This window comes from Ahaetulla prasina, chromosome 14 (genome assembly GCF_028640845.1).
Source record: "Ahaetulla prasina isolate Xishuangbanna chromosome 14, ASM2864084v1, whole genome shotgun sequence".
Taxonomy (NCBI): Eukaryota; Metazoa; Chordata; class Lepidosauria; order Squamata; family Colubridae; genus Ahaetulla; species Ahaetulla prasina.
This window is the reverse complement of record NC_080552.1, coordinates 16,687,053-16,701,389: the sequence shown is the minus strand read 5'-3', so window position 1 is coordinate 16,701,389 and position 14,337 is coordinate 16,687,053. Positions and strand designations below refer to the sequence as shown.

The 14,337-nt window shown below is 42.7% G+C and overlaps 1 protein-coding gene across 4 annotated transcripts in view; it reads right to left on the bottom strand.

The window, feature by feature from the left end:
- The window catches only part of IQCK (IQ motif containing K), a 64,906-nt gene that overhangs the window by 26,314 nt on the left and 24,255 nt on the right, over positions 1-14,337 (bottom strand). For 3 of the 4 annotated variants that reach the window (XM_058157904.1, XM_058157901.1, XM_058157902.1), the window contains exons 9-10: positions 11,273-11,384; positions 4,012-4,157 (exon numbers count right to left, since the gene is read on the bottom strand). In XM_058157904.1, the coding sequence (XP_058013887.1) occupies positions 4,012-4,157; positions 11,273-11,384 (258 nt within the window). The remainder of the gene's footprint in view (positions 1-4,011; positions 4,158-11,272; positions 11,385-14,337) is intronic. The other variant, XM_058157905.1, reaches the window with a different exon arrangement.

The window sequence follows — 14,337 nt, the reverse complement described above, 5'->3', positions numbered from 1 at the left end:
TTTGATACCTGTGAAAATGGGGTTTTGAAACTATTTTTATTACCAAAATGCATATCAATGAACCTGGGGTAAACGGTTGGAATTAATTACTTTTCCCAGTTGAATGTGGACAAGAGAAGAGAGAGAGAGAGAGAGAGGGAAGATACAAAATTGGGTTGTGTTTTAACTGGAGGAAAAGACCATTTTGAGAAGGTTCTGAGGCTGTCCAATTTTATTTTTCTTTCTTTTAGACAAGGAAGGATTTAGCCGTCCTCCTTCCCGTTAAATCAATGGCAGTTTGGGAGCTTAAAAGACAGGGTTGGACGCCTTCGAACCTCTCCTGTGAACCGGGGCCGTGCCTCCTAGTGGTGGGAGGTGTGCCGATAAAACTATAAGGGATTATTATTTTCTTGAACTATCATTATTATTATTATTATTACTATTATTATTAGTCGGTGGTTTCTGATGTTCGCTGCTGCTGTAACTCTCCCCCAAAATGCCTCTTGTTAGAAACCTTTTAAAAGACACCCTTGTGTTGAGTTGTATCTCTTTGTGTTACAAGTTACAAAAAGTTGTGTGATGTTTTGCTTCTCGGTCCAAAGCTGCGAGGAATGTAAGCGCATCCGGGGAGGCACTTAAAAACACACGGGAAGCGAAACCACCTGCGTTTCACAGCAGCTTGCTTTGGGAAGCATTGCTGTTAATTCTGTGCTTTGCGATTGACGTAACTAGAAAAACACAGCAAAATCCCCCCAATGTAGAAAGAGCAGCCTAGAAGACCTTTTATATAGCAATTGGGGAAATGAGCTGGATCAAAATTCCTCCCTCCACCCCCCCGGCAAATTGGAAATGAACAATTTGAATGACAGACGCAGTCGGAGCAAGGTTGCTAAGTTCCATGCTGTATTGTTATTGGCCCCAGAGTGGTGGATTTTCTTGGAGACTTCCAGAATCAGGCTGAAAACATCCCAATTGACCACACCAGATGGCAGCAGAGAGCTAGAGCTTTCTGAGCTCTTTGCCGCCATCTAGAGGATGTCTTGATCCTTGCAGCCCAGATTCTGGAGCTCCAGCATCAAGTAGCAAATACCACCCAGCCAAGGATTGAAGGAAAGAGTTGGGTAATGTTCTGTAAGCTTGCCTCCCACCTTAGGTGGAGGATGGAAGGCCATTCTCTCCACGGGGAAAGCATGATCTACCACGCTTTTCTGCACGAGGTGGGGATACCACCTCATTCCTTCCTCCTTCCCTTCCAATTCTCGGGCTGACTCTGGCTGCTTGCAGATTGCATCTCCTCAAAGACGACAGCAAACTTTCCAGTGACTTTTCACAGCGCTGGGCGCCTAGTAAAACATTAAGCATGCTTCCGTTCTACTAATCTTGGCACATGTCCAGTGGTCTTTAACTTCCTGTCAGCTGCACCCCTTTCCCACAGCTGGCTAGCTTGGAGGGTCATGCATGAAATCTATAGAAAGCAGGCAGGGCTGGCCAATCAGAACCCAAGGAGGTTTCTGGCTTGACGTCATTGGTCCTGAGGTGTATCTCCGTTTACATTCATCGACTTGTCAATTTCCATTAAGCTTTAGTCTTGTGGGGATCAGCTGGATAATGAATTCTTCCTTCACGCTCAACTTTTTCTCAAGTTTGGTGCAAAATCAGGAGTCTTGGGACTCCTAGAATTCTTGGAAACATTGGTGGGGAATTCTGGGTGTTAAAAGAGTCCATGCATCTGAAGGGCATCCAAGCTTAGGGAAGACAGTGCCACCATCGTAGCCAATGTTTGAGAAGGCCTGGACTTCCATGTCTGTGATTTTAGAAGGACAGTAGGTCTCCAGAAGTCATGACCGCCTCCAAGCTGAATCCTAAATGAAGTAAGATGTCTTCCAATACTAGCTGAAATCTGCTTTTTGGGTAACATCGTTGCTTTGGCTAATTTACTGCTGGAGGCTTCCGTTCTAACCCAAAGCAGCAGAAATCAGCAGCAATGGTAGCTTTGATTAGGAGACTTGAGAAAAATATATATACCGTATATACTCGAATATAAGCCGATCCGAGTATAAGCCGAGGTCCCCAATTTTACCCCAAAAACTGGGGTAAACTGGGGACTCGAGTATAAGCCGAGGGTGGGAAATGAGGCACCTACGGTTGAAACCCTCCTCCCTCAGCTGAGAAGGCTGGCGGCTCCCCGCCCGCCTCTCACTGCACCGGCAGGGCTTCAGTCCGGTAAAATGTGAAAAAGAAAAAACTCGAGTATAAGCCGTATATACTCGAGTATAAGCCGAGGGCTTAAAAAACAACTTGAGTATAAGCCGTATAGACCCGAGTATAAGCCGAGGGGACGTTTTTCAGCACAAAAAATGTGCTGAAAAACTCGGCTTATACTCGAGTATATACGGTATATATATTATAATTTGACTACTCTACTATCCTTACCAGATAACCCAACCGGTGCTTTTTATTAAAATGACAAGTGCTCTCTTCTTCTTTTGATAATATCTATGTAAATATTTATTAAATGTATTAATGTGCTTTTTTTATAATATTCTCCCCTATTCTCTTATCTCGTTGACCGTTTGCGTACCATTTCATATTCTACATCTCTGGAAGGTTTTTGAGACAATCAATTGTGTACCATATATATGGACTTCTTGTACATAAGAGAGGTGAAATTTAAACTAAACAAAAAAATGAGAGTTGTAAAACCCTGGGCAAAAGAAAGATACATTTTATTTTCAAAATGCTGTTCTTAATGAAGAAAATAAGAAATTTAAAAAAATAAATAAAATAAAAATAAAGAATTACTATTTACTTACAATGGCCTTTGTTTTTTGTTTTGTTTTGCTTAAAAGCTTTTGTGTGTCAATGTTTGTGCGGTGGGAACAGTTCAATGAGCACAGCTGCCTTCGGCCGAATTGGGTCCCAAGAGATCTGTCTTTTTTTTTTTTTTTTTGATCCTCTCAGCTGCTAATGCTTCTAGAATTAAGGGGGAGGGAGAAAAAGCACTTGCATATTGCTGGGCCTGAAGCTCTTAGGGTGTTTTCCATAATAGGTTTGTCGTTAATTTAAAGGAACATATTCTTGGCCAGCGCATCAGATGGTTGCAAACCAAATGCACGGACTGGCTTGGCGACACGATTTTGGGGGATGATGTTGAAATGGTTAGCAAGGAGAAACACGTTCCCTAGGTAGCTTACCGGAGAGCAGGGATTCTCAAAACATTTGCATTCTTTACAAATGCATCGCTCTGGTTTATGTGGGTTTTACCTATTGATATTTACTGCATTAAAAGGAGAGGCAAGATTGGTCTAATGGTGAAGGCACCAAGTTAAGAACCAGAAGGTGGGGAATTCTAGTCCCGCATTAGGCATGAAAACTGGCTGGGTGACTTTGGACCAATCACCAGGAGACAATGAGTTCTAGTCCCGCCTTAGGCGTGAAAACTGACTGGGTGACTTTGGACCAATTACCAGGAGATGGTGAGTTCTAGTCCCGCCTTAGGCATGAAAACTGACTGGGTGAATTTGGACCAATCACCAGGAGATGGTGAGTTCTAGCCCCGCCTTAGGCATGAAAACTGACTGGGTGAATTTGGACCAATCACCAGGAGACGGTGAGTTCTAGTCCCGCCTTAGGCATGAAAACTGACTGGGTGAATTTGGACCAATTACCAGGAGATGGTGAGTTCTAGTCCTGCCTTAGGCATGAAAACTGACTGGGTGACTTTGGACCAATTACCAGGAGATGGTGAGTTCTAGTCCCACTTTAAGCATGAAAACTGGCTGGGTGACTGGGGCTCACTCACTCACACTCATCCCAACCCACTTCACAGGGTGGTTGTTGTTGAAAAAATAGGAGGAAGGCGTCATGGATCCGTTCACCAACTCGGGATATTTAAAGGTGGGATAGAGTTCTTGCATATTTAGGACAATGTCACTTTCCTTATGCCCAACACCAGCAAGCAGATGTTTTGGGACCCTGAACCCATAATTCTGACGAATATAACTTTATAATTAAGAGGCTCATGTATCTTACCTGGCATGAATTCTCTGCAAGCTTGGAGCTGCTTAGCTGGTCCTTGCTAATCTTTGTTTTGACCTCAGGTGTCTTTGACATATCCGCCACTGCAGTTTTTGAGAGGGTTGGACTGGGCTGCTCAGAGTCTTCCAATTTGGTTCCCACTGAAAAAAAAAATAACACCCATTTTTGGTTCATATTATTAAAAAAACATTTTCGGTGGTCAAAATATGGAAAATATTCATATGTGGACGTTTAAATTGGGTCAGGAATCCATAAAATGCCATGGAGGTGGGCTCAATTCTTGCTGATTCCTTAAATCATGGGCGTCCAACCTTGGCAACTTTTTAAGATTTGTGGACTTCAACTCCCAGAATTCCCCCAGCAAGGCTGGTTGGGCATTTCTGGGAGTTGAAGTCCACAAGTCATAAAGTTGGCAAGGTTGAACACCTCTGTTTTTTAGCGAGTACTATCACATTGCAAGGGATGCGGTGGCTCAGTGGCTAAGATGCTGAGCTTGTCGATCAGAAGGTCGGCAGTTCAGTGGTTCGAATCCCTAGCGCTGCGTAACGAAGTGAGCTCCCGTGACTTGTCCCAGCTTCTGCCAACCTAGCAGTTTGAAAGTACGTAAAAAATGCAAGTAGAAAAAATAGGGACCACCTTTGGTGGGAAGGGAACAGCGTTCTGTGCGCCTTTGGCGTTGAGTCATGCCGGCCACATGACCACGGAGACATCTTCGGACAGCGCTGGCTCTTCGGCTTTGAAACGGAGATGAGCACCACCCCCTAAAGTCGGGAACAACTAGCACACATGTGCGAGGGGAACCTTTACCTTTTATCACATTGCTATAAAATTTGAAAAGACCCACGCTAGGTCGCTAAGCCGCAATGTATGTTTGCAAGCAATTAAAACCGAACTTTACTTTGCTCCAACTAAATAAAACTTATTACGGCTTTGTGTGATGCCTGAATGCAGATAAAGGGGCCTTTTTAAAACGAAATCCCAAGTTAAGATCTTGCATGTCGGACTTACTACGATCTTCCTGGTTTTGGCTGCCTCTCAAAGCACAATTTCAAAGACACCTACGCACGGAAAAACACACACACACATACACACACAAACAGACAACTTGGAACACTGCAGCAGCATTGACCTCTCTATGGGGCTGTGTGGGGTTTGGAGGGCTGCATTCTCAGCTGTTATAGACCGGATCAAATGTCCATGCCCTCCCCCTGGCACCTGAATGGCACTGGAGGCAAACACACTCTTTTAACGTTCAGGCTCACGCAAGCGTGGATCGTGCGGCTTGATTTTGAAAGGACGGTTCATGATTTTGTGTATGCACGCGGATGACGGGCGGAGGCTGGTCAAGGAAAAATAAATAAATAAAAGGGTATCATTTGGTACAAACCAGGGCTGTGTCCAGCGTTGGCAACTTTAAGACTTGTGAACTTCTCTCCAGTGGTGAAATCCAATTTTTTTTCACTACCGGTTCTGTGGGCGTGGCTCGGTGGGCGTGGCATGGCTCGGTGGGCGTGGCAGGGGAAGGATACTGCAAAATCCCCATTCCCCACTCCACTCCTTGGTGAAGGATATTGCAAAATCTCCATTCCTACCCCACTCTGGGGCCAGCCAGAGGTGGTATTTGCTGGTTCTCTGAACTACTCAAAATTTCCGCTACCGGTTCTCCAAACAGCTCAATATTTCCGCTACTGGTTCGCCAGAACCTGCTGAATTTCACCACTGCTTCTTTACCATTAAAGCAAGAACAAAACATCCTGTTAACATCCTGTTAATATTCTTTATAGCAAACTATTCACAGCACTGAGTTTGATGGAACAGTTAAAGCATCAGCTGTTGTGTCTTGCCCGCCCTCAGAGCAGCCGGGGCCTTCTTACCTGCTCCCCAACACTGAGGAATGTATGCCTTCCGGCCCAAGTCCTGGCTCCATGCCCCCACAAACTGCAGAAGAAGGAGCATCTCCCTGCCCCAGCCCTGACTCCATGCCCAAGCAAACGGAGCAGCTAGACCCCTCCCCCTCATCCACAGCAGGTGAGCCTGAGGAGGGTTTACTCCCAAGAACAGCTGATTGGAGTGACCCTCGCATCAGAAGATTGGAGAGGCGGAGGCAACAGAGGGAAGGGAGGGGCAGGCCTTAATGAGTGCTGAGTCATGGAGCCACACCCCATGGCCTATATAAAGGAGCTACTTTCTGGCAGTCTCTGAGTCAGGCAAAAGTCAAACTTATCTTGCTGAAGTCACTTACTGGTCTCCTGCCTGCTCTGAGGACTTTGCTAGGACTTTGGGCAGAGCTGCAGAGGCAAGCCTGATTCGGATTTCCCGGACCCAGCCGTCAGCGGAGGAGTGGGACACGACATCAGCTAAAAACCAAGAGGCTGTGAGTTCTAATCCCACCCTAGGTACAAAGCAACTAGGTGGCATTGGGCCGGTCACACTCTCAACCCTATGAAGTAGTCAATGACAAATCACTACTGGAAAAAAACCTTGCCCAAAAAAACTGTTGGACTTATTAGGGCAGTCCCCAATAATCGGACACAATAAAATATACATTTTCTCACCAACAACTTTCTAAGCAGTGCCTTCTCTTTTTTTTTTTATTTGCATTTATATCCCGCCCTTCTCCGAAGACTCAGGGCGGCTTACACTATGTCAAGCAATAGTCTTCATCCATTTGTATATTATATACAAAGTCAACTTATTGCCCCCAACAATCTGGGTCCTCATTATACCTACCTTATAAAGGATGGAAGGCTGAGTCAACCTTGGGCCTGGTGGGGCTTGAACCTGCAGTAATTGCAAGCAGCTGTTGTTAATAACAGACTGTCTTACCAGTCTGAACCACAGAGGCCCTAGTACTAAATGTATTTTTAAAAGACGCAGGGAGCTTACATTTTCTATTTAAGAACATTTTTGATGTGAATGGCATAAGTGATAAGGGTGTCTCATCCCTTTAAGAGGTGAGAGTTCTGTACAAAAGGGAAACAGATAGGCTTGCACTCCTAGAAAAACTTTTTAAGCATGTCCAAAAAACTTGGACGCTGCATGTTTTACTGCCTCTGGTTTGCATAGCAGCAGATCCTGATGTAATGTTGCAAACTTCCACAAATGTTGTGGACTTCAATTCTCCCTGGCTAGAGAATTCTGGGAATTGAAGTCCATAAGTTTTAACGTTGACAGGTTGGATATCCCTTGTAGGTATTTCTAAGCATAAGCAACACTGTGTGAGGCTGGGGAATTCTGGGAGTTGAAGTCCACAAGTCTCAAAAGTTGCCGAAGTTGGACATCTCTTGTATAAATCCTCTTGCAGATATTTCTAAACATAAGCAGCACAGTGTGGGGGGAACCCGGCCCTTCAGGTCTCCCAATGGTTCATCCATCGCCATTGTAACAGAGTCCTTCCACCATGCTGCAGGTCCTCCTCTCCTTCTCTTCCTTTCCGCCTTTCCCAGCATTATGGACTTTTCAAAGGAGTCAGAACTTTGCCCAATGGACCCAAAGTGGGAGAATCTGAAGGCGGTCATTAGCGTCTTGAGTGAGAACTCTCACTCAACTCCTTGGTCTGTCTTATTGGCTGCCCATGGTCTTCTCAGGAGTCTTCTCCAACACCGACATTCAAAAGCGTCCATCTTCTTCCTTCCTTCCTTCTTCAAAGCCCAACTTTCACTTTCAGGTAGTATCATGAGGAATACCACTGCTGTTGAGTTAGCTTTTACTGGGAAAACTGGGGAGAGACCATCAATTTTGATGGTGCTCACTCACTTAAATCCATCCATCCAACTAACTCCTAAGGCTGTCTTGATCCAACTGGAAGACTTAGGGACCCAACTGCATCAAACACACTTCAAGGAGTTGAAGTGTTGGCCTCCCATGAGTGCAGTAGTCCTCAATTTACAACAGTTTGATTAGTGACCATTCAATGTTACAACAGCGCCGGGGAAAAAATGACTTATGACCGTTTTTCACACTTGCAGCCATCCCCATGATCACGCGATCAAAATTTGGATGCTGGGCAACTGGCTCTTCTTTATGACAGTGTCTCGGTGTCGTGTGATCCCTTTTTGCAACCTTCTGACAAGTCAAAGTCAATGGGATTCACTCAACTACCGTATCACTAACTGAACAACCACCGCAGTGATTCGCTTCAACGACTGTGGCAAGCAAGGTCGTAAAATGGGACAAAACTCAGCACTTGTCTTACTTAGCAACAGAAAGTCTCCATTGCGGTGGTTCCGTGGAGGGGCTACCTATGTTTCTGAGCTTCTCGGATGGCGGAGGATAATAAGACAGTGATCAGGCAGACTTCAGCCTCCACAATTCTCACGCAAGGGAGACGTCCTTTAGGAAGACATTAGTATTCCTAAACTTAGGATGAAGAATCTCAAGCATTCGAGAAGGAGAAAGCTGCGCGCCCGTGCCAACGCACGACACATGCCCATTGATACGTTTTCCACCCTTGAAGGACAGAGTTTCAGGGAAGAGAATGGCTGCTTTTGTGCGCATTTTGAATGAAAGCTGCTGTTTGCAAAGGACAGATGTGCCACTGTCTGGGCGCATGTGGGGAGAGGATAAAAAAAAAAGAAAACCCCGAATAAACAATTTTGTTATCATGTGATGGGCCCCAAAGGGGGCCAGGCTTATGAAATCCCCACGAAGTTCATTCTCGGGTCTGCCAACTCATGGTGAGTAGAAAAGGCCTTTAAAAAAAAAAAAAAAAAAGGACGGTTCTTTTAAACAAACACACGGCAAGCAAAAGGGGAAATGTTTTTCTTTTTGTCTGATCATGTGAGAGGGGATTTTTTTTTTTTTGCAAGCTGAAGAGGGACGGGGAAACTTTTCCGTCATTACCATAACTTCAAGGGAGAAGGGCGAAGATATCTGGGGTTGAGACACAAGGACCAGTTGTCTTGGCAGAACAATGCCAGGACACGAGTGATGGACATCGAGGGCCATCAGGATGTCCTTCCTATGCAAAGGGTGAAAAACATGTTCGGATATGTCCCCCCCTCAAAAAAAAAAAAAAAAAAGAAAGAGCAAAACATCTTCTAACCCCTTTCTCCTTTGACCCGTAATAGCTTCTTTCAAGACTGCACTTTTAAACTGCAAGAATACTTTACCGATTCTTTGGAAGAGAAGATATGGAGAGAATAGGATAGAATAGGAATAGGAATAGGAATAGGAATAGGAATAGCAATAGCAATAGCAATAGCAATAGAAGCAGTAGCAATAGCATAAAATTATTATTATTGCTAATTTTAATGGGGTTTTTAATGATTGTAATGTATTTTAATTATTTTAATTATGGGCCAAATTGAATAAGCTTTTTAACATTGGTTTTAACTGTATTGCGTTTATTTATTGTTGTTTTTACCTGGCTGTAAACTGCCCTGAGTCCTTCGGGAGAAGGGCGGTATAGAAATTAAATAATAATAATAATAATAATAATAATAATAATAATAATAATAATAATAATAATAATAATAATAATAATAATAATAATAAACTGCCCTGAGTCCTTTGGGAGAAGGGCGGTATACACATTAAATAATAATAATAATAATAATAATAATAATAATAATAATAATAATAATAATAATAATAATAATAAACAACTGCCCTGAGTCCTTCGGGAGAAGGCGGTATAGAAATTAAATAATAATAATAATAATAATAATAATAATAATAATAATAATAATAATATAATAATAATAATAATAATAAAAACTGCCCTGAGTCCTTGGGAGAAGGGCGGTATAGAAATTAAATAATAATAAACACACACACACACACACACACACACACACACACACATAATAATAATAATAATAATAATAATAATAATAATAAACAACTGCCCTGAGTCCTTCGGGAGAAGGGCGGTATAGAATTAAATAATAATAATAATAATAATTATTATTATTATTATTATTATTATTATTATTATTATTATTATTATTATTATTAATTATTTAATTTCTATACCGTCCTTCTCCCGAAGGACTCAGGGCAGATTATTATTATTATTATTATTATTATTATTATTATTATTATTATTATTATTATTATTATTATTATTATTATTATTATTATTATTATTATTATTATAGCAAAAGCAATAGCAATAGCACAGAACAGAATAACAGAGTTGGAAGGGACCTTAGAGGTCTTCTAGTCCAACCCCCTGCCCAGGCAGGAAATCCTACACCACTTCAGACAAATGGTTCTCCAGCATCTTCTTAAAAACTTCCAGTGTTGGAGCATTCACAACTTCTGCAGGGAAGTTGTTCCACTGGTTAATTGTTCTAACTATCAGGAAATTTCTCCTGAGTTCTAGGTTGCTTCTCTCCTTGATTAGTTTCCACCCATTGCTTCTTGTCCTGCTGTCAGGTGCTTTGGAGAATAGCTTGACTCCCTCTTCTTCGGGGCAGCCCCTGAGATATTGGAAGGCTGCTATCATGTCTCCCCTAGTCCTTCTTTTCATTAAACTAGACATGCCCAGTTCCTGCAACCATTCTTCATATATTTTAGCCTCCAGTCCCCTAATCATCTTTATTGCTCTTCTTCAAAGGTGCTTTTTCAAAAAATTGAGGGGGAGAGGAAGGAGGGGGTCTATTTCTGAGCAATATTTTTCTCTAGTTACATCATTTCTTTTAGATGGCAGTTATTTTATTTATTTTTTACATCTTGATTGCAAATCGTTCACTGATACTCAAGAGTTGAATTTCCTAGCGGGGACTGTAATCCGATGCAGTCTAACACAGGGGTCTCCAACCTTGGCAACTTTAAGCCTGGCAGACTTCAACTCCCAGAATTCCCCAGGAATTCTGGGAGTTGAAATCCGCCAGGCTTAAAGTTGCCAAGGTTGGAGACCCCTGGACAGATGCAGTTGAGAAAAGCTCATCTGAACTTATCGAATAGCCTCACATTTTTTTCAGTTGTGACACTGACCTATTGAGAACAAACAAAGGGCCTCTGGTGGCTCAGACTGTTAAGACAGTCTGTTATTAACACAGCTGCTTGCAATTACTGCAGGTTCAAGCCCCACCAGGTCCAAGGTTGACTCAGCCTTCCATCCTTTATAAGGTAGGTAAAATGAGGACCCAGATTGTTGGGGGCAATAAGTTGACTTTGTATATAATATACAAATGGATGAAGACTATTGCTTAACATAGTGTAAGCCGCCCTGAGTCTTCGGAGAAGGGCGGGATATAAATGCAAATAAATAATAATAATTAAAAAAAACCATTTCAGCCTAATTTACCTTTCTTTTCTTGATTGGCCCAGAATTCTCGTACGCGCTTGTGAATGTTCTTTGTCTCCCTCAAATGTTTTTGCCACTGGCGTAATTCCTGAACTTCAGGATCACAACGGACCTAGAAATGGGAAACATAGGTGCCTGGATAAGAAACTCTGGAGGTTATCTGTGGAATCAATCTCAAAAGTGCTTCCTCAAAAGGCAAATGGGGGTGTGTTTTTTTCCTTTGAAGAAGACGTTTCGCTTCTCATCCAGGAAGCTTCATCAGTTCTGGAGGGGATGGAAGGATAGCAGAACTAATCTATTCCTCCCCCACCATTCAGGCAGAAGCGATGACGGTTCTTGGATGAGAAGTGAAACTTCCAAGGATAAAACTTGGTTCAGTTGCCTTTTGAAAAAGCACTTTTGGGACAACCATGACCTGGATGGCTGAGAATCTCCAGAGACGTGTTGAGTCAATTATTAAATAGCCTTCTTGACAACATGATGTCAACTCTCCAAACTCAGTTCTCTGTGGGTGATGTTAAGTACTGTATTTAGATTTAGAAAGATGTGGAGATGCCTGGCCCACGCAATCACTGAGAGGCAGACACGACTGAATGGATAACATTTATTTATTTATTTATTTATTTATTAATCGTATTTGTATACCGCCCTATCTCCCGAAGGACTCAGGGCGGTTAACAGGCACATAAAAACACATAAATACAGAATAAAAACAATTAAAAAACTTATTCTAAAAGCCGAATATTTAAAACAATATAAAAATAAAACCCATTTAAAACCCATAAATTTAAAATCTAATTCAGTCCTGCGCAAATAAATAAGTGTGTTTTAAACATCAGCATCCTCATCCTCATCATCATGTATTTGGGAGTGACCGAAAGTATTATTTTTTTTTAAAGGCAACTGGACTTTTGTTTTTTTCCTTGAAGACATTTCGCTTCTCATCCAAGAGGATTCTTCAACTCATGACCCTGAGCCCCAAAGGTGCTTTTTCAAAAGGCAACTAGGCTTTGTTTTTCCCTTGAAGACATATTGCTTCTCTCCCAAGAAGCTTCCTCAGTTCTCTGAAGAAGTGAACAGAACTGGATAAGCTTCTTAGATGAGAAGTGAAACGTCTACGAGGAAACGAAGTCCAGTTGCCTTTTAAATAAGCCACTTTGGGGACAACCTTGACCTGGATGACTGAGAAATCTCCACAGATATTTAGGAGTGATATTTTCTAACTGATTGGTACAAAGAAACCAGAGAGACAATAATGCATCCTTTTATCTTCTGACTGTGGAGTGATCTTTTGGGATCTTCCTTTATCCATCCATCCATCCTTCTCCAATGTCCATCCACCCATCTATCTTCCTTCCTTTCCTTCCCTCTCCAATGTCCATCCATCTTTCTTTCCTTTCCTCTCCAATGTCCAGCTTCCTTCCTTCCTTCCCTTCCCTCTCTAATGTCCATCCATTCATCTATCTTCCTTCCCTTCCTTTCCTCTCCAATGTCCATCCATCCATCTTTCCTTCCTTCCTGCCTTCCTTTCTTTCCTTCTCTCTCCCATGTCCATCTATCCATCCATCTTCCTTCCTTTTCTCTCCAATTTCCATCTTTCTTTCCTCCCTTCCTTCCTTGCTTCCTTCCTTTCTTTCCCTCTCTAATGTCCATCCATCCATCCATCCATCCATCTGTCTTCCTTCCTTTCCTTCCCTCTCCAATGTCCATCCATCCATCTTTCTTTCCTTCCTTCCTTCCTTTCCTTCCCCCTCCAATGTCTGTCAATCCATCCATCCACCCATCCATCTTCCTTCCCTTCCTTTCCTCTCCAATGTCCATCCATCCATTTTTCCTTCCTGCCTTCCTTTCTTTCCTTCTCTCTCCCATGTCCATCTTCCTTCTTTCCTCTCCAATTTCCATCTTTCTTTCCTCCCTCCCTTCCTTGCTTCCTTTCCTTCCCTCTCTAATGTCCATCCATCCATCCATCCATCTGTCTTCCTTCCCTTCCTTCCCTCTCCAATGTCCATTCATTCATCTTTTTTTCCTTGCTTGCTTTCTTGCTTCCCTCTCCAATGTCCGTCCGTCCATCTATCCGTCCATCCATCCATCTATCCATCCATCCCTCCCTCTCTGATTGAGCAGAGTCTCATCAGGACAGAATAAGCTACCAATAGGATTACTTCTTATAATGGAAACTATCAGATGTCTGCTGTGTCTGGCTTAAAATAGCAAGAGGAGTATAAGTAGCAAATCTCCAGCCGTATCCTTTCAGTTGACCTTTAAATCCAGAATGAGAGAGGATGTGTCTATGACAACTCTCTCTCTCTCTCTCTCTCTCTTCTCCAAACCCATGTGCTTTCCTTTGATGAAAAAAACAAAGCAGGAAAACCAAGAGCACATTGGGTCACAGCAATCAACCCACCCACCCACCAATCAATCAATCAATCAATCAATCGTACAATTTCTCTAGTAGAGGATTAGAGCATAAAGGGCCCTTTATAGTCCGTGATCATGTTTCCAGCAGAAGTGGGCAGAAAAGCCACAAATGGAACATGCCATCCAGAGGTCCTCTTCTTATAGCCCTTATAAGTTTATCTCACACGTAATATGGACTTTTTTTAAAATTTGCATTTATATCCCGCCCTTCTCCAAAGACTCAGGACGGCTTACACCATGTCAAGCAATAGTCTTCATCCATTTGTATATTATATACAAAGTCAACTTAATTGCCCCCAACAATCTGGGTCCTCATTTTACCTACTTTATAAAGGATGGAAGGTTGAGTCAACCTTGGGCCTGGTGGGGCTTGAACCTGCAGTAATTGCAAGCAGCTGCTGTTAATAACAGACTGTCTTACCAGTCTGAGCCACAGAGGCTCACTGTGGGCCTCAGCAGCATTTTGGACTGCTGCTCTCAGTTGAGCCTATTTCCTTTCCCTATTTCCCAAGCCGCTTTGAGCCTCCAAACTGGAGGTCAGCCACCAGGAAATAGTTACGGCCACCGTGTTGCTACAGCTGCCATTTTGTGAGACTGCCTTCAACAATGCTTTTGAGTCTCCCAACTTTTCCAACAGATCGATGTGA